Raw genomic sequence first — 18,052 nt, forward strand, 5'->3', positions numbered from 1 at the left:
GTAATCTATTGCATGATTAATAAACAGTTGGCATGCAGGTAAAGCACATAATTAACACGAATGGAATGCTATCCTTCATTATGTGATTAATTGAACATAAAAGTAAGAGCTGTTTGCTTAAGTTATACAGAGAACTGCTGAGACAACCTCTCAAAACTGCATGCAGTTTTGGTTTCCTTATTTAAGGATGGGCGTAAATGCACTGGAGGAGGTTTATTAGATTGATACCTGGAATGAGAGGGTTTTTGTATGAGGAAAGGTTGGTCAGGCTGGGGTGTTTCCACTGGAGATTAGAAGAGTGAGGGGTGTCTCGATTGAAACATGCAACAACCTGAATGGTCTTGACAAGGTGGACATGGAAAAGAAGTTAGCCCTTGTGGGTCAGTCCAAAACTAGGGGACACTTCAAAGTTCATTGCAAAGTTAATGGTTGCCCTTTTGGAACAGAGATGAGAAGAATATTTTTCTCAGAGTTGTACATCTTTCAAACCCACTGCCTTAGAAGGCAGTGGAGGTGGGATCATTAAAGATTTTTAAAGACTTGGGTTATTAGATTTACAAGAGAACTGAAAGGAATAGATGGGAATGTAGAACTTGAAACACAAACAAGTTAGCCATAATCTCACTGACTGGAGGAGCAGGCTCGAGCGGGCTGAACAATCTACTGCTATTCCAATTCTGCATGCTCATAATACATTTGTTAAATGCTCATATTCTGGTATATAATTACTTTATGGTGCTAACAATGAGTTCCCTCAAAAATCTGATGAGGAAACAGATTGCACAATATATGAGAGCCATGGAAATAAGGGCAAGTCGCTGGGTCAATGCCTGATTATGATTTACAACCAATCCAACTGGGGTTTGGTGAAAGAAAAGAGGGATGGTAAAAACATAAATATTATATGTGGTTAGTAAACAAAAATAGGATGGAGCTCAATTGTGAGAATACTTTCCAGCCCAATGAAACAATCAATCTGCACTCATTTCCATACAATAATGCAAATCATGCAGCAATAAGCATCATACACAACTGATCAAGGTCAAAAGTATTCCAGCCCAAATCTCTCAACATTTCTGAAAAAGATCATATTGAGTGCAATTTGTAAGTTCACAAACCTGTTTAAATTTGGCTCGCATCTTTTCTAGGTCCTCTTGTAGCTTGTCGTAAGTTGGGTTTTCATATGGGAAGTCATGAACCATCGCCAGCAGTGAGTTTAGGGCTTTCAGCCTTTTACTGCAATAGTACAAGAGATGGCAAAGTATGTTCTTTATAAAGGACAGCAAAATCCAAGAACAAGTGATTCAATGACTTTTAAAAGAAAGTTTCTTGCAATTTAAGCTCTAATACTGCAACAATATCTAAAGAACGTAATTTGGGATGCAACTCAGGTAGAACTCCCTCCCCAGAATGCTGCAGGTGGGACTAGATTGGGTTGGGATATATGGTCTGCATGGACAAGTTGGACTGAAAGGTCTGTTTCTGTGCTGTACGTCTCTATGACTCTATGAGAACTGTGAATGTCCCAACACCTAAAGACTGCAGCAATTCTAGAAGGAAGTTAATTTTTTCCTGCTCAATTAGTGATGGGCAATAAATATTCCTGATGAAGGGCTCTTGCCCGAAACATCAATTCTCCTACTCCTCGGAGGCTGCCTGACCTGCTGTGCTTTTCTAGCACCACACTCTCGACTCTGAACTCCAGCATTTGCAGTTCTCACTTTCTCCTAATAAATGTTGGCCCCAGCCAGCAACACCAATAGCCCAAGATGAACCTTAAAACTTTACACCAGGCCTACTGGTTTGTCTCATAGCAACATAGAAAATAGAAGCAAGAGGGGCCAATGAGCCCTCCAAGTCTGCTGCATAATTCACTCTGATCATGGCTGATCATCCAACCCTATAACTTGTTCCTACTTTTCCCCATATCCGTTTGGCCCCTTTAGCACAAAGTGCTATATTCAACTCCTTCTTGAAATCCCAGAATATTTTGGCTTCAACCACTTTCTGTGGCAGCAAATTCCATAGGCTGACCATTCTGAGTGAAGAAATTTCTTTTGTAGTTGTAAATGGCCTCCTGTAGAAATGGAAACTGTTCATCTGGGCAGGAAAATGGGGTTCAGGCTGAGATGAGATGAGATGAGCCATGCTTGTATCAATTAACAGATCAGGCTCGAAGGGCTGAATTGCCTACTATGTTCTTAGATTGGACTTCCCCTTTATAGGGAAAATCATTCCTGTCTAGTCTACTTTGTCTAGTCCGGTCAGAATTTATAGGTTTCTACAAGAATTTCTCCCCTCATTCTTCTGAATCACAGCAAACATTAATCTTAACTGATTCAATCTCTCCTCATATGTCAGTCCCACCATCCCAGGAATCAGTGTGGTAAACCTTTGAAGCACTTCCTCAATAGCCAGACCATCCTTCCTCAAATGTCAAGATCAAAACTGCACACAATACTCCAGGTGTGGTCTCACCAAGGCCATGTATAATTGCAGCAAGACATGCCTGCTCCTGAGACCGAATCCTCTTGCTATAAAGGTGAATATACCATTTATCTTCTTCACCACCTGCTGCGCTTGAATGCTCACCTTAAGTGAATAATGTACAAGAACACACTGGTCTCACTGCACATTCTTCTCTCTCAATTTATAGCCAATCAGATAGCAATCCACTTCACTGTTTTTTTGCTCCTGAAGTGGATAACCTCACACTGATCCACATATTTCATCTGTCATACATTTACCCACTCACTCAGCTTATATCATCTTTATACTGCAATTATAATATAAAAGGGCTTGACTGAAGGAGAGAGTTTTACTTCAGGCTTTAAACAGGAGACAAGTTTAGCACTAATACAAAACCAAAACTTTACAGACCAATACTAGGTTTGTGTAAACAAACCAGTTATGCTTTCCATTTGGGCAACTGGAGTTGTTCCTTTCACAGGACTACTAACAGCACCACAAGAATTCTGAAGCTCCACATCAGTCAATAACCAACTGCATACCTGCTCTTAACATCTTGGTTATTCTGAAGAAGACACTTCCAGGTATAGGCAAAACCTTCATAAAAAGAAACCTGTAGAGCAGAAAGAAAATGATCAGGAGAATTAAAAGGATAAAATTTCTTGAAAGAGAGACATTGAATGATACAGTACCTTTCACATGGGCAGGCCATCCCTAAGTGCTTAACAACCAACAAGTTAATTCTGAGATGCAGTCAGTGTTTAAATGTGTGAAACCAGGCAGCCAGTCTGTGCACAGCAAGCTCTCACAAACAGTAATATGTTGAGTTGATAACCTGTTTGAAGAGGTATCCAATAACACAATACACTATTCTGAATATATAATTGGTGTACTGATCCAAATTATACGAGTTTTACACTGACCTAAAATATTTGAGAGTATTTTTTATTGATAAGTAACACCATAATACACAGGGGCAGAGGCTGACCTTCCAGACATTAAATAAGATCATGGCTAATCTGATAATCCTCAACTTCACTTTCCAGCCTTTTCCCCAAACTCCTTGATTCTCTCACTAATTAAAAATCTGCCTCAGCCTGGAATATACTTGAAAACTCAGCACTCTGTGGTAAAGAATTCCACACATTCACCACCTCATGAGACAGGACATTCCTCCTCATCTGTCTTAAATGGAAACCCCTTACGGATTATGCCCCAGTCCTAAACTCTCCCACAAGGAAAAAACTGCCACACCTACCCTGTCAAGTTCCCCAAAAGTGTCAACCTCAGAATTATAATCTAATTAGGCTGTGTCACTGAAACAATTCCTCTGTGACAAATAATAATGATAATAATAATAAACCCTTCTCCCTGACAACTGTCTGAAGCCAAAACAGATCGTTTGCAAGCTTGGTGGGATACGTGACCCTGTGGTGAGCTGCCAACATGTATCCACTGCATTACTTGACACTGCACAATATCATTATTGTGACATTGTCTAACTCTGCTCTGCCTCTGTTCATCTGCTGATGAAAGCCTCTTCCACGCCAGTGTTTCCTCCAGACTATTACAACACATTCTAGCCAGTACTCGATATTCTATCCTCCATAAACTGGGGGTCACCCAACACTCTGCTGCCCATTTCCTAACACACATTAAGTCCCTTTCACCCATTGACTTACATTACAAACTCACTTTAGAAGCCATAGTTTTTGTTTCAGACCTTCCCACCACCTTACCCCACCCCCAGACCCATCTTTAAAATTCCCTCAAGACCCACAGCAATCCAATGTATTGGTGCTTTGCCCAGTTCTGGCTACTCCAGCATCTTGATTTTAAACAAACTGCACCAGGACTCAGCCTTAAAGTCCTAAGTTCTGGAGTTCCATCAGAAAACTCTTTTCCTCCTTTAAAACCATTCCTTGAAACATACCTCTTTGACCAAGCATTTTGTCAGTTGCCTGAATATCTCCTTACAGGGCTCAATGTCAAATAATGCTTCTCTAAAGTGCATTCAGACTCACTATTATTTTCATTTATATTTATAAAACAAAGTGCTGGAGCAACTCAGCAGGCCTGTCACCATTTGCACAAAGAGAAAGAGTTAATGTTTCAAGTCCAGGATGAATAGTAAGAACTGTTCCAAAGGAAATACAGTGAAGTCATATCAAACTCAAAATGTTATCTCCGTTTCCTTCTCCACAGATGCTGCCAGACCTACTGGGTTTCTCCAGTTACTCCAAATTTCTAGCATCTGAAGTGTCTTGTTTTTATTTTCTAAATACAAGTTGTAGTTTTAACAACAGAAGTTTTGAGCATCAAAAAGCATTTACACTTTAAGACTTGTGTCTGGTAGCTTTCCAACTGATTCAGATGTGAAATTTAGTTTTGTACTGATGGTGATAACTCTACAAGTGATCGTAAAAGAACGACAGTAGGCCAGTCAGCCCCTCCAGCCAGTTTCACTATTCAGCTAGCTCATGGTTGATGCTATATCTCAACACACCTTTCCTGCCCACCCTCTGAATAGGAGTGTTTCTTTGGCTCCGCTTGAGAATTAGTGATTCAAATCATACAGACATGTAGAACACTGCCAAAAACCAATCACTCACTATAACATTTTTTAAGGAAGAGGATCAGTTAATTTTATCTAAAGCTTCAATTCCAAAAAGTTGCTGTGCTGGGAACAAACAGGGCCAAGTTTGGGATTTATTACAAAATCATTTGAAGTAAACTGAAGTGATCAACAAATGCATTACAGAGAACCTTCTTTATTCATTTATGCCACTGTTTCACAATTCTGGTTCTTTCAACAGATCACCAACTTCCAGGATTACTCAGATAAAATGTGTGTTTGAGAGAGGAATAGGAGGCACTCGCATAATAACGTCTCAGTATGAGTCAGCTCCTCATGGAAAGGAGGCATAAAGATGGAGTTATATTTACCTAGCATCTTTTAAGACATACCAAAAGCACTTTATAGCCAGTAAAATACTTTTTGAAATGCAATCATTATTGTATTCTAGGAAATTTTGGAATCAATCTGCACAGCAAACTCCCAAAACAATGTATTCCCTCATGTTTCATTGTGTGTACAATTGAGTGCTTTAACACAATTGTAGTTCTGTTGGCCGAGCTGGGAATTTGTGTTGCAGACGTTTCATCCCCTGTCTAGGTGACATCCTCAGTGATCACTATAAATGCAGGAGGAAACATCACAGAAGCGCTTCACAGGAGGCTCCCAAGCACTGAGGATGTCACCTAGACAGGGGACGAAACGTCTGCAACACAAATTCCCAGCTCGGCGAACAGAGCCGCAACAATGAGCACCCGAGCTACAAATCTTCTCCCAAACTTTGAACACATTAAACTACCTACATTTATAACTGGTGCGCAACCGTTCTAACTTATTTACCTCTGATCCAATCTTGGCACCATTCACTAATCCATAGCGTCGTCCCTCCGTTTCTCCCAAATGACCTCCTTCTGTAAACCCTTCCTGATAACCTTCTCCACGAAATCTGCCAACCGCAAGAGAAATTGCATCAGTTGAGATGCAAACAACCGCAGAAAACAATTGGGAGGGGGCAGCCATGGTGGGGGAAGGAGAGCAATGGCCAGGAAGGAGGTATGATGGAGGACAGAAAGAGTTGTGGGGGGGGGGGGGGGGGGGGGGGGGTAGAATTATTGGGTGCAGAGAGGGTGGCTGGTACCATTCATTCATGAGGACATGCTGTTGGCGATAGATCTGAATGTTGTGTGTGTAGGGGATGTCCAGTCAGGGTTGTTGGGGGCGGGAGGGAGCGGTGTAAAGGGACAGTGAGGGGGATGAAGGTGTCACTGATTAGCCACCGGGATGATGCTGTGGCAGGTTATTAATGATACATATTTGAAGGAGTTTATTTGGGGCATTTTGAAGGGTGGCTATTTTTGGAAGTAGCTCAAAAATGTGTTGCTAGAAAAGCGCAGCAGGTCAGGCAGCATCAAAGGAACAGGAGAATTGACATTTCTGGCATAAGCCCTTCTTCAGGAATGAGGAGGGTGTGCCAAGCAGGCTAAGATAAAAGGTAGGGAAGGAGGGGTGTTGGGAATACGATAGGTGGAAGGAGGTTAAGATGAGGGTGATAGGCCAGAGAGGGGGTGGGGGCGGAGAGGTCAGGAAGAAGATTGCAGGTCAAGAAGGTGATGCTGAGTCTGAGGGTTGGGACTGAGAAAAGGTGGGGGAGGGGAAATGAGGAAGCTGGAGAAATCGGAATTCATCCCTTGTGGTTGGAGGGTTCCTAGGCGGAAGATAAGGTGCTCTTTCTCCAGGCGTCGTGTTGCCATGGTCTGGCGATAGAGGAGGCCAAGTACCTGCATGTCCTGGCGGAGTGGGAGGGAGGAGTTAAAGTGTTCAGCCACAGGGTGGTTGGGTTGGTTGGTGCGGGTGCCCCAGAGGTGTTCTCTGAAATGTTCCGCAAGTAGGTAGCCTGTCTCCCCAATGTATAGGAAGCCACATCGGGTGCAGCGGATGCAGAAAATGATGTGTGTGGAGGTGCAGGTGAATTTCTGATGGATATTGAAGGATCCCTTGGGGCCTTGGAGGGAAGTGAGGGGGGAGGTGTGGGCGCAAGTTTTGCATTTCTTGCGGTTGCAGGGGAAGGTGCCGGGAGTGGAGCATGGGTTGGTGGTGGGGGGGGGGATCTGATGAGGGAGTCGCGGAGGGAGTGGTCTTTCCGGAACACTGATAGGGGTGGGGAGTGAAATATATCCTTGGTGGTGGGGTCTGTTTGGAGGTGGCGGAAATAACGAAGGATGATACGATGTATCTGGAGATTGGTGGGGTGGTAGGTGAGGACCAGTGGGGTTCTGTCCTGGTGGCGACTGGAGGGGCGGGGTTCAAGGGCGGAGGAGCGGGAAGTGGAGGAGATGCAGTGGAGAGTATCGTCAACCACGTCTGAGGGGAAATTGCGGTCTTTGAAGGAGGCCATCTGGGTTGTTCGGTATTGGAATTGGTCCTCCTGGGAGCAGATGCGGCGAAGGCGAAGGAATTGGGAATATGGGATAGCGTTTTTACAGGGGTCGGGGTGGGAGGAGGTGTAGTCTATATAGCTGTGGGAGTCAGTCGGTTTATAGTAAACGCCCGTGTTGAGTCGGTCGTCCGAGATAGAAATGGAGAGGTTTAGGAAGGGGAGGGAGGAGTCTGAGACGGTCCAGGTAAATTTGAGGTTGGAGTGGAAGGTGTTAGTAATTTGGATTTGTTGTAGGTACTGGTTGTTCTAGTTGGTCCAAATTTTGTTGATCTGAACGTAGTCCGGAGTCCATGCGGGGTCAATCGGTTCCGTAGACAGGTGCTGAGGAAGGAGATATTCCCATATTCCCAATTCCTTCGCCTTCGCCGCATCTGCTCCCAGGAGGACCAATTCCAATACCGAACAACTCAAATGGCCTCCTTCTTCAAAGATCGGAAATTCCCCTCAAACGTGGTTGACGATGCTCTCCACCGCATCTCCTCCACTTCCCGTTCCTCTGCCCTTGAACCCCGCCCCTCCAATCGCCTGGTCCTCACCTACCACCCCACCAACCTCCAGATACATCGTATCATCCTTTGTCATTTCCACCACCTCCAAACAGACCCCACCACCAGGGATATATTTCCCTCCCCACCCCTATCAGCGTTCCAGAAAGACCACTCCCTCCGCGACTCCCTCGTCAGATCCACACCCCCCACCCCCCCCGCCAACCCCCCAACCCATGCTCCACTTCCGGCACCTTCCCCTGCAACCGCAAGAAATGCAAAACTTGCGCCCACACCTCCCCTCCTCACTTCCCTCCAAGGCCCCAAGGGATCCTTCCATATCCGTCAGAAATTCCCCTGCACCTCCACACACATCATTTACTGCATCTGCTACACCTGATGTGGCCTCCTATACATTGGGGAGACAGGCCGCCTACTTGCGGAATGTTTCAGAGAACACCTCTGGGACACCCGCACCAACCAACCCAACCGCCCCGTGGCTGAACACTTTAATTCCCCCTCCCACTCCCACTCCGCCAAGGACATGCAGGTCCTTGGCCTCCTCCATCGACAGACCATGGCAACACAACGCCTGGAGGAAGAGCACCTCCAGGCGCTCTAGGAACCCTCCAACCACAGGGGATGAATGCAGATTTCTCCAGCTTTCTCATTTCCCCTCCCCCCACCTTTTCTCAGTCCCAACCCTCAGACTCAACACCGCCTTCTTGACCTGCAATCTTCTTCCCGACCTCTCTGTCCCCACCCCCTCTTGGGCCTATCACCCTCACCTTAACCTCCTTCCACCTATCGTATTCCCAACGGCCCTTCCCCAAGTCCCTCCTCCCTACCTTTTATCTTAGCCTGCTTGGCACATCCTCCTCATTCCTGAAGAAGGGCTTATGCCCGAAACATCGATTCTCCTGTTCCTTTGATGCTGCCTGACCTGCTGCGCTTTTCCAGCAACACATTTTAAAGCTCTGATCTCCAGCATCTGTAGTCCTCACTTTCTCCTAGTGTTTTTGGAAGTATCATTATTTACAGATCCACTACAAGGGTGATGGTGTGAAGGCTGTAGATGAGGTGTTACTGGGGGTATATTTGAGTGATTACTATTTAGGCCTTTATTTGACAAGGAGGAGGAGAAATTATTTAGAGTTTTTTTGGGGGGTTTAGATTTGCTGATGGAGGAGGTTATTTATGGAGTATATTTGAAGGGGTTTATTTACAGGAAAAAACAGGGGGTTGTTTAGTGGGTTATATTGAAGGGGAGTTATTATTGAAGGGGAGTTATTATTGAAGGGGGTTATCGCTGAAGGTGAATACTACTGAAGGGGGGTATTACTACTGAAGGGGGATTACTACTGAAGGGGGATTACTACTGAAGGGGGGCTTCACTGATGGGGGGCTTCACTGATGGGGACACAGCTTAAAAATCTAGGGCATTTAGGACATATTGTGGATTAGTGTTGCTGGAAAAGCACAGCAGTTCAGGCAGCATCCGAGGAGCAGTAACATTGACATTTTGGGCAAAAGCCCTTCATCAGGAATAGAGGCAGAGAGCCTGAAGCGTGGGGAGATAAGCTAGAGGAGGGTGGGAGTGGGGAGAAAGTAGCATAGAGTACAATGGGTGAGTGGGGGAGGGGATGAAGGTGATAGGTCAGGGAGGAGGGTGGAGTGGATAGGTGGAAAAGGAGATAGGCAGGTAGGACAAGTCCGGACAAGTCATGGGGACAGTTACTGAGCTGGAAGTTTAGAACTCGGGTGAGGTGGGGGAAGGGGAAATGAGGAAACTGTTGAAGTCCACATTGATGCCCTGGGGTTGAAGTGTTCCGAGGCGGAAGATGAGGCGTTCTTCCTCCAGACGTCTCGTGGTGAGAGAGCGGCGGTGAAGGAGACCCAGGACCTCCATGTCCTCGGCAGAGTGGGAGGGGGAGTTGAAATGTTGGGCCACGGGGCGGTTTGGTTGATTGGTGCGGGTGTCCCGGAGATGTTCCCTAAAGCGCTCTGCTAGGAGGCGCCCAGTCTCACCATTTAGGACAGAGATGAGGAGAAATGTCTTCACCCAGAGAGTGGTGGCTGTGGAGACCCTGTCTCTGGATTCATTTAAGAGTTGGATAGAGCTCTCAAGGATTGTGGAATCAAGGGTTATGGAGATAAGGGAGGAAGAGGATACTGATTAGGAATGATCAGCCATGATCATATTGAATGGTGGTGCAGGCTCGAAGGGCTGAATGGCCTACTCCTGCATCTATTGTCTATTGACGGGTTATTAGTGAAGGGGGATATTTATTGCTGATTTCCCTCTGGACCCGGGAGGGGGGGTGGGGGTTAGTGTTGACGGTGGATTTAAGCAGACGGCATTATTGCGGGTGGTGATGTTTTTTGCGGGTATTTACCGATCCTCCGCCAGGACGATACTGTCGAACAAATCACCGCCGGGATCCGCCATTGGAAGAGGGGCGCATGCGCACACCCTACCCCTGCTTGTCCGGGTCTGCGCCTGCGCAACTTCCGCGGTCTCCTCTTTAAGGCCCCACCACCCGCTTTTAACCAGGCCCCACGTCGATCACCGCCCCCACGTTAATCTCCGCCCCTACGTTAAACTCCGCCCCCACGTTAATCTCCGCCCCTACGTTAAACTCCGCCCCCACGTTAATCTCCGCCCCTACATTAAACTCCGCCCCCACATTAAACTCCGCCCCCACGTTAATCTCCGCCCCCACGTTAATCTCCGCCCCCACGTTAATCTCCGCCCCCATGACTAACTCCGCCCCACTATTAACTCTGCCCCCACGATTAACCCCGCCCCCAGGCCTAACTCCTCCCCCACTCCCAGCTCCAATCCCACACCAGGTCCCAGGTCCTAGCTCCCAGCCCTGCTGTGTTATCACCATCCTTCTAGACCTCCCCCTCTCTGAGGATGAAAGATCAGTCCTCGGCAGAGGCCTCACCTTCATCCCCCTACGCTCCCGGATTAACAAACTCAACACGCGGCGAGACATCGAGCATTTCTTCCGCCGCCTTCGCCTCCGCGCCTACTTCTTCAACCAGGACTCCCGCCCACCCTGTGACGACCCCTTCTCCCGCCTCCAACACACCCCATCCACCTGGACACCCCGTGCTGGCCTCTTTCCTGCCCTCGATCTCTTCATAGCCAACTGCCGCCACGACGTTAACCGCCTCAACTTCTCCACCCCTCTCACCCACTCCAACCTCTCACCCTCGGAACGTGCAGCCCTCCACTCCCTCCGCTCCAACCCCAACTTCACCATCAAACCGGCAGACAAGGGAGGCACAGTGGCAGTTTGGCACACCGATCTTTACAACGCTGAAGCTAGACGCCAACTTGCGGACACCTCCTCCTACTGCCCCCTTGACCATGACCCCACCTCCCACCACCAAACCATCATCTCCCAGACCATCCATAACCTCATCACCTCAGGGGATCTCCCATCCACTGCCTCCAACCTCATAGTCCCACAACCCCACACCGCCCTTTTCTACATCCTGCCCAAAATCCACAAACCTGACTGCCCTGGCCGACCCATTGTCTCAGCCTGCTCCTGTCCCACCAAACTCATCGCTGCATACCTCGACACGTTCCTGTCCCCCTTAGTCCAAGAACTCCCCACCTACATTCGGGACACCACCCACGCCCTCCACCTCCTCCATGATTTTCACTTCCCCGGCCCCCAACGCCTTATCTTCACGATGGACATCCAGTCCCTATACATTTTCATCCACCATCACAAAGGCCTCCAAGCCCTCCGCTTCTTCCTCTCCTGCTGACCCAACCAGTACCCTTCCACTGACACCCTCCTTCGACTGACTGAACTGGTCCTCACTCTTAACTTCTCCTTCCAATCCTCCCACTTCCTCCAAACCAAAGGAGTAGCCATGGGCAACTGCATGGGCCCCAGCTATGCCTGCATCTTCGTCGGATATGTGGAACAGTCCATCTTCCGCAACTACACTGGCACCATCCCCCACCTTTTCCTCCGCTACATCAATGATTGTATTGACGTTACCTCATGCTCCCACGAGGAGGTTGAACAGTTCATCCACTTTATTAACACCTTCCACCCCGACCTCAAATTTACCTGGACTGTCTCAGATTCCTCCCTCCCCTTCCTAGACCTCTCCATTTCTATCTCGGGTGACCGACTCAACACAGACATTTACTACAAACCGACTGACTCCCACAGCTACCTAGACTACACCTCCTCCCACCCTGCCCCCTGTAAAACTGCCATCCCATATTCCCAATTCCTTCGCCTCCGCCACATCTGCTCCCAGGAGGACCAATTCCAATAGCGAACAACCCGAATGGCCTCCTTCTTCAAAGACCGCAATTTCCCCTCAGATGTGGTTGATGATGCTCTCCACTGCATCTCCTCCACTTCCCGCACCTCTGCCCTTGAACCCCCCCCTCCAACCACCACCAGGACAGAACCCCATTGGTCCTCACCTACCACCCCACCAACCTCCATGTACAGCATATCATCCACCGTCATATCCGCCACCTCCAAACAGACCCCTCCTCTATCAGTGTTCCGGAGAGACCACTCCCTCCGCGACTCCCTCGTCAGGTCCACACCCCCCACCAACCCAACTTCCACTCCCGGCACCTTCCCCTGCAACCGCAAGAAGTGCAATGCTTGTGCCCACACCACCCCCCTCACCTCCCTCCAAGGCCCCAATGGATCATTTCATATCCGTGGCAAATTCACCTGCACCTCCACACACTTAATTTACTGTATCCGCTGCACTCGATGTGGTCTCCTCTACATTGGGGAGACAGGCCGCCTATTTGCGTAACGTTTCAGGGAACACCTCTGGGACACCCGCACCAACCAACCCAACCGCCCCGTAGCTGAACACTTTAACTCCCGTGGATTATTTTACTGCTCCTCGGATGCTGTCTGAACTGCTGTGCTCTTCCAGCACCACTAATCCAGAATCTGGTTTCCGGCATCTGCAGTCATTGTTTTTACCTACTTTAACTCCCTATCCCACTCTGCCAAGGGCATGCAGGTCCTTGGCCTCCTCCATCACTAGACCCTGGCCACATGACGCCTGGAGGAAGAGCGCCACATCTTCCATCTAGGAACCCTACATGAATGTAGATTTCTCCAGCTTTCTCATTTCCCCTCCCCCCACCTTATCTCAGTCCCAACCCCCGGATTCAGCACCGCTCTCTTGACCTGCAATCTTCTTCCCGACCTCTCTGCCCCCACCGCCTCTCCGGCCTATCACCGTCACCCCCAACCTCCACCCCCCCCCCACCTTTTATCTCAGCCCTCTTGGCACACCAGCCTCATTCCTGAAGAAGGGCTTATGGCCGAAATGTCGATTCTCCTGCTCCTCGGATGCTGCCTGGCCTGCTGCGCTTTTCAAGCACCACACTTTTCAGCTCTACTGAGAGTGATAGTGTCACTGCCTCTGTACCAGAAGGTCTGAGTTTAAGTCCTACCTGCTCTAGAAGGGTGCAATGACAACTCTGAGCAAGCAGATTAGAAAATACCTGACACAGTCCCCACTTTATAACATTGACTAAAGCTCAGAACATACAGCATTTTGAGTCATACAGCCCAGAAACAGACCCATCAGTCCAACTTATCCACACCAACTCACTTCCCAAACTGAACTAGTACCATTTGCCTTCATTTGTCCCATATCCCTCTATACCTTCCCTATTCACGTGTCTGTCTAAATATCTTATAAATGTTGTAGTTGTACCAGCCTCTACCACATCCTCTGACAGTTTGTTCCATACACACACCATCCTCAGTGTCAAAAACAATTGTCCCTTTGGTCCCTTTTAAATCTTTCCTCTCTCACTTTAAACCTATGCTCACTAGTTTTGGACTCCCCTACTCCAAGGGAAAGAGATATGAACATGGGAGACATGTTTGCTGGTGACGCCAAAATTGGAGGTGCAACATACGGTAAAGAAAGTTACCTCAGAATACAACAGGATCTTGATCATGTGGGCCAAAGGGCCAAGGAGTGGCACATGGAGTTTAATTTAGATAAATGTGAGGTGCTACATTTTGGAAAGGCAATTCAGGGCAGGACCTATACACTTAGTAATAAGGTCCTGGGGACTGTAGCTGAAAAGAAAAGACCATGGAATACAAGTTCATACTTCCTTGAGAGTGGAGTCGCAGGTAGATGGGTTAGTGAAGAAGGTGTTTAGTATGCCTGCCTAATTGGTCAGTGCATTGAGTACAGGAGTTGGGAAGCCATGTTGCAGCTATACAGGACATTGGTGAGGCCACATTTGGAATACTGCATAAAATTCTGGTCTCCCTATTGTAGGAAGGATGTTGTGAAACTTGAAAGAATTCAAGAAAGAGTTCCAAGGATTTTGCCAGGGTTGGAGGATGTGGGTTATAGGGAGAGACTGAACAGGAAGGGGCTGTTTTCCCTGGAGCATTGGAAGCTGAGGGGTGACCTTATAGAGGTTTGTAAAATTACGAGGGGCATGGATAGGATAAATAGACAAAGTCTTTTCCCTGGGGTTGGGAGTCCAAAACAAGGGGGTATAGGTTTAAGGTGAGAAGGGAAAGATTTAAAAGGGATTTAAGGGACAACATTCCTACGCGGAGAGTGGTGTGTGTATGGAATGAGCTGCCAAGAGGAAGTTGTGGAGGATGGTACAACTGCAACATTTGAAAGGCATCTGGATGGGTATATGAACAGGAAGGGTTTGGAGGGATATGGTTCAAGTACAAGCAAATGGGACTAGATTTATTTAGGATATCTGGTCAGCATGGATGAATTGGACCGAAGGGTTTGTCTCTGTGCTGTACATCTCTATGATTCTATGACATTGGCTATTCACCTTATCTATATCCTTCATCATTTTATGAATTTCTATAAGGTCACCCCTCACCCTCCAATCCTCCTGGGGAAGATTGTCCCAGACTATCCAGCTTCTCTTTATAACTCAAACCTTCAATCTTGGTACATCCCTGCAAATCTTTTTCACACCTTTTGAGTTAAATAACATCCTTCCCATAGCAGTGTGACCAGGATTGAATGCTGTACTCTAAATGTTCCTGCCAAGTTGGCAACAGAGTAGAACTTCTAAGATGGAGCTCCTGCGCTCCATCCATTACTTTTCTTTTTTCTTTCCCCTTGCTAGCCAGCTCAGACCCAACGTAAACCCCAGTACAGACTCCCGGCCTCGAGATGAAGCCCAGCACAGACTAGTCTGCTTTTTACTTTTCTCTCTGTTTTCTCTATTTTAGAAGGATTGTAATGCTAAACTTTTAACATTATTTCTTTATTTTTCTAATTTATATTTAAAATTATGTACCTAGGCTCATACCCAAAACGTTGATTCTCCTGCTCCTTGGATGCTGCCTGACCTGCTGCGCTTTTCCAGCAACACATTTTCAGCTCTGATCTCCAGCATCTGCAGTCCTCACTTTCTCCTATGTACCTAGGCACCTTTGCAGCTAAGATTGCGCTGGATATGGTGACCTTGTTCACTTTTTACTGTTCTCCTATATCCCAGTACTTGAGTACTTGTGACAATAAAACATAATTCTAATGCTATTCTAAAATGTGGCCTTATCAATGTCTTGTACAGCCATAACATGACATCTCAATTCCTCTATTCAATGATGAAGGTAAGCATGTCAGACACCCTTTTCACCACAGTGTCTACATGTGACGCCACTTTCAAGAAACTATGTATTTGCATTCCGAAGTCTCTCTGTTCGACAAATCTCTCCAGGGCCTGACCACCAACTGTGTAAGTCCTGACCTGGTTTGCACTAACAAAAGGCAAAAACCTTGCATTTAGAATATTAGAACATAGAACATTACACGCAGTACAGGCTCTTCGGCCCTCGATGTTGTGCCGACCTGTCATACCAATCTGAAGCCCATCTAACCTACACTATTCCATATACGTCCATATGCTTGTCCAATGATGACTTAAATGTACTTAAAGTTGGCGAATCTACTAACGTTGCAGGCAAAGCATTCCATATCCTTACTACTCTCTGAGTAAAGAAACTACCTCTGACATCTGTCCTATATCTATCATCCCTCAATTTAAAGCTATGCCCCCTCATGCTCGCCGTCACCATATTTGGAAAAAGGCTCTCCCTGTCCACCTGATCTAACCCTCTGATTATCTTATATGTCTCTATTAAGTCACCTCTCAACCTTCTTCTCTTTAACGAAAACAGCCTCAAGTCCCTCAGCCTTTCCTTGTAAGACCTTCCCTCCATACCAGGCAAATCTCCTCTGCACCCTTTCCAAAGCTTCCACATCCTTCTCATAATGCGGTGACCAGAACTGTACACAATACTCCAAGTGCGGCCACACCAGAGTTTTGTACAGCTGTAGCATAACCTCATTGGTTCCGGAACTCGATCCCTCTATTAATAAAAGCTAAAACACTGTATGCCTTCTTAACAATCCTATCAACCTGGGTGGCAACTTTCAAGGATCTGTGTACCTGGACACCGAGATCTCTCTGCTCATCTACACTACCAAGAATCATACCATTAGCCCAGTACTTTGCATTCCTGTTACTCCGACCAAAGTGAATCACCTCCCACTTGTCCGCATTAAACTCCATTTGCCACCTCTCAGCTCAGCTCTGCAGCGTATCTATGTCTCTCTGTAACCTACAACATCCTTCATCACTATCCACAACTCCACCAACCTTAGGGTCGTCTGTAAATTTACTAATCCACCTTCTACACCCTCATCCAGGTCGTTTATAAAAATGACAAACAGCAGTGGACCCAACATCAGTACACCACTAGTAACTGGAGTCCAGGATGAACATTTCCCATCAACCACCACTCTCTGTCTTCTTTCAGCAAGCCAATTACTGATCCAAATGGCTATATCTCCCACAATCCCATTCTTCCGCATTTTGTACAATACCCTACTGTGGGGAACCTTATCGAATGCCTTGCTGAAATCCATATACACCACATCAACTGGTTTACTCTCATCTACCTGCTTGGTCACCTTCTCAAAGAACTCAATAAGGTTTATGAGACACGACTTACCCTTCACAAAACCATGCTGACTATCCCTAATCAAATTATTCTTCCAATATTCTATAGACTCTTACACCAGTCCTGTGTTTTGGAGGATAGCTAAAGTAATCTCACTAACGTGGAAAGAAAACAAAGAATTAGAGTCTAGTTATCCTGACATCAGTAGTACGTGGCTCAGTGGTTAGCACAGCTGCCTTACAGGATCAGACAGAGTTGACATAAGTTATGCAAAGAAAACCATGCTTGAGACATCTACTGGAATTTTTCGATGATGTAACTAATAGAGTTAATACAGGGTAGTAGTAGTACTTAGACTTTTAATAAGGTCCCACACTTTTTATTCATTCACAGGATGACAGTGTTACTGGCTAGGCCAGCATTTATTGCCCACCATCAATTGTCCAGAGGGCAGTTAAGAGTCAACCAAACTGTTGTGAGTGTGGAGTCACATGTAGGCCAGACCAGGTAAGCATGGCAGATTTCCTTCCCTAAGGGACATTAATGAACAGGATAAGAATTTCCAACAATCAGCAATAGCTTCATGGTCATCATTAGACCCTTAATTCCAGATTATTTTTATTGAATTCAAATTCTACCATGTGCCATGGCAAGGACTTGAAACTTTGACTGTGTTTCTCTCTCTCCAGACCAGCTGCGTTTCTTAAGCAATTTCTGTTTTTCATACCGGCACACAGCAGATGCTGGAATCTGAAATAAAAATAGAAAATGCTGGAAATGCTCAGCTCATCAGGGGTACCAGTGGGGAGAGAAACATGGAATAATAGGAAATAAGAGTAGGAGTAGGCCATTCAGCCCTTTGAACCTGCTCTGCTATTTAGTACGATCATTACTAATCATCCAGCACGCAGAACCTTGTTTCTGCTTTCTCCACTTTAGCTCTAAGAACTATATCAAACTCTTTCCTGAAAGCATACAACAATTTTTTAATTCACTCATGGGGCATGAGGATTGCTGGCTTCCTAATGTTTATTGTCCATCCTTAGTTGCCTTTGAGCTGAATGACATTCAAAGCCATTTCAGAAGAAAGATG

General features: G+C 46.6%; 1 protein-coding gene across 7 annotated transcripts in view; it reads right to left on the minus strand.

Moving 5' to 3' along the window:
- lto1 (LTO1 maturation factor of ABCE1) overlaps nt 1–10,475 on the minus strand; it is a 142,483-nt gene extending 132,008 nt beyond the window's left edge. For 6 of the 7 annotated variants that reach the window (XM_072592813.1, XM_072592808.1, XM_072592809.1 and 3 more), the window contains exons 1-4: nt 10,363–10,475; nt 5,885–5,990; nt 3,012–3,082; nt 1,119–1,236 (exon numbers count right to left, since the gene is read on the minus strand). In XM_072592813.1, coding sequence (XP_072448914.1) covers nt 1,119–1,236; nt 3,012–3,082; nt 5,885–5,990; nt 10,363–10,415 — 348 coding nt within the window. In that variant the 5' untranslated portion in view covers nt 10,416–10,475. The other variant, XM_072592810.1, reaches the window with a different exon arrangement.
- Nucleotides 10,476–18,052: the final 7,577 nt, after the last annotated feature.

The sequence above is a fragment of the Chiloscyllium punctatum genome, chromosome 22 (genome assembly GCF_047496795.1).
Source record: "Chiloscyllium punctatum isolate Juve2018m chromosome 22, sChiPun1.3, whole genome shotgun sequence".
NCBI classification, from domain to species: Eukaryota; Metazoa; Chordata; class Chondrichthyes; order Orectolobiformes; family Hemiscylliidae; genus Chiloscyllium; species Chiloscyllium punctatum.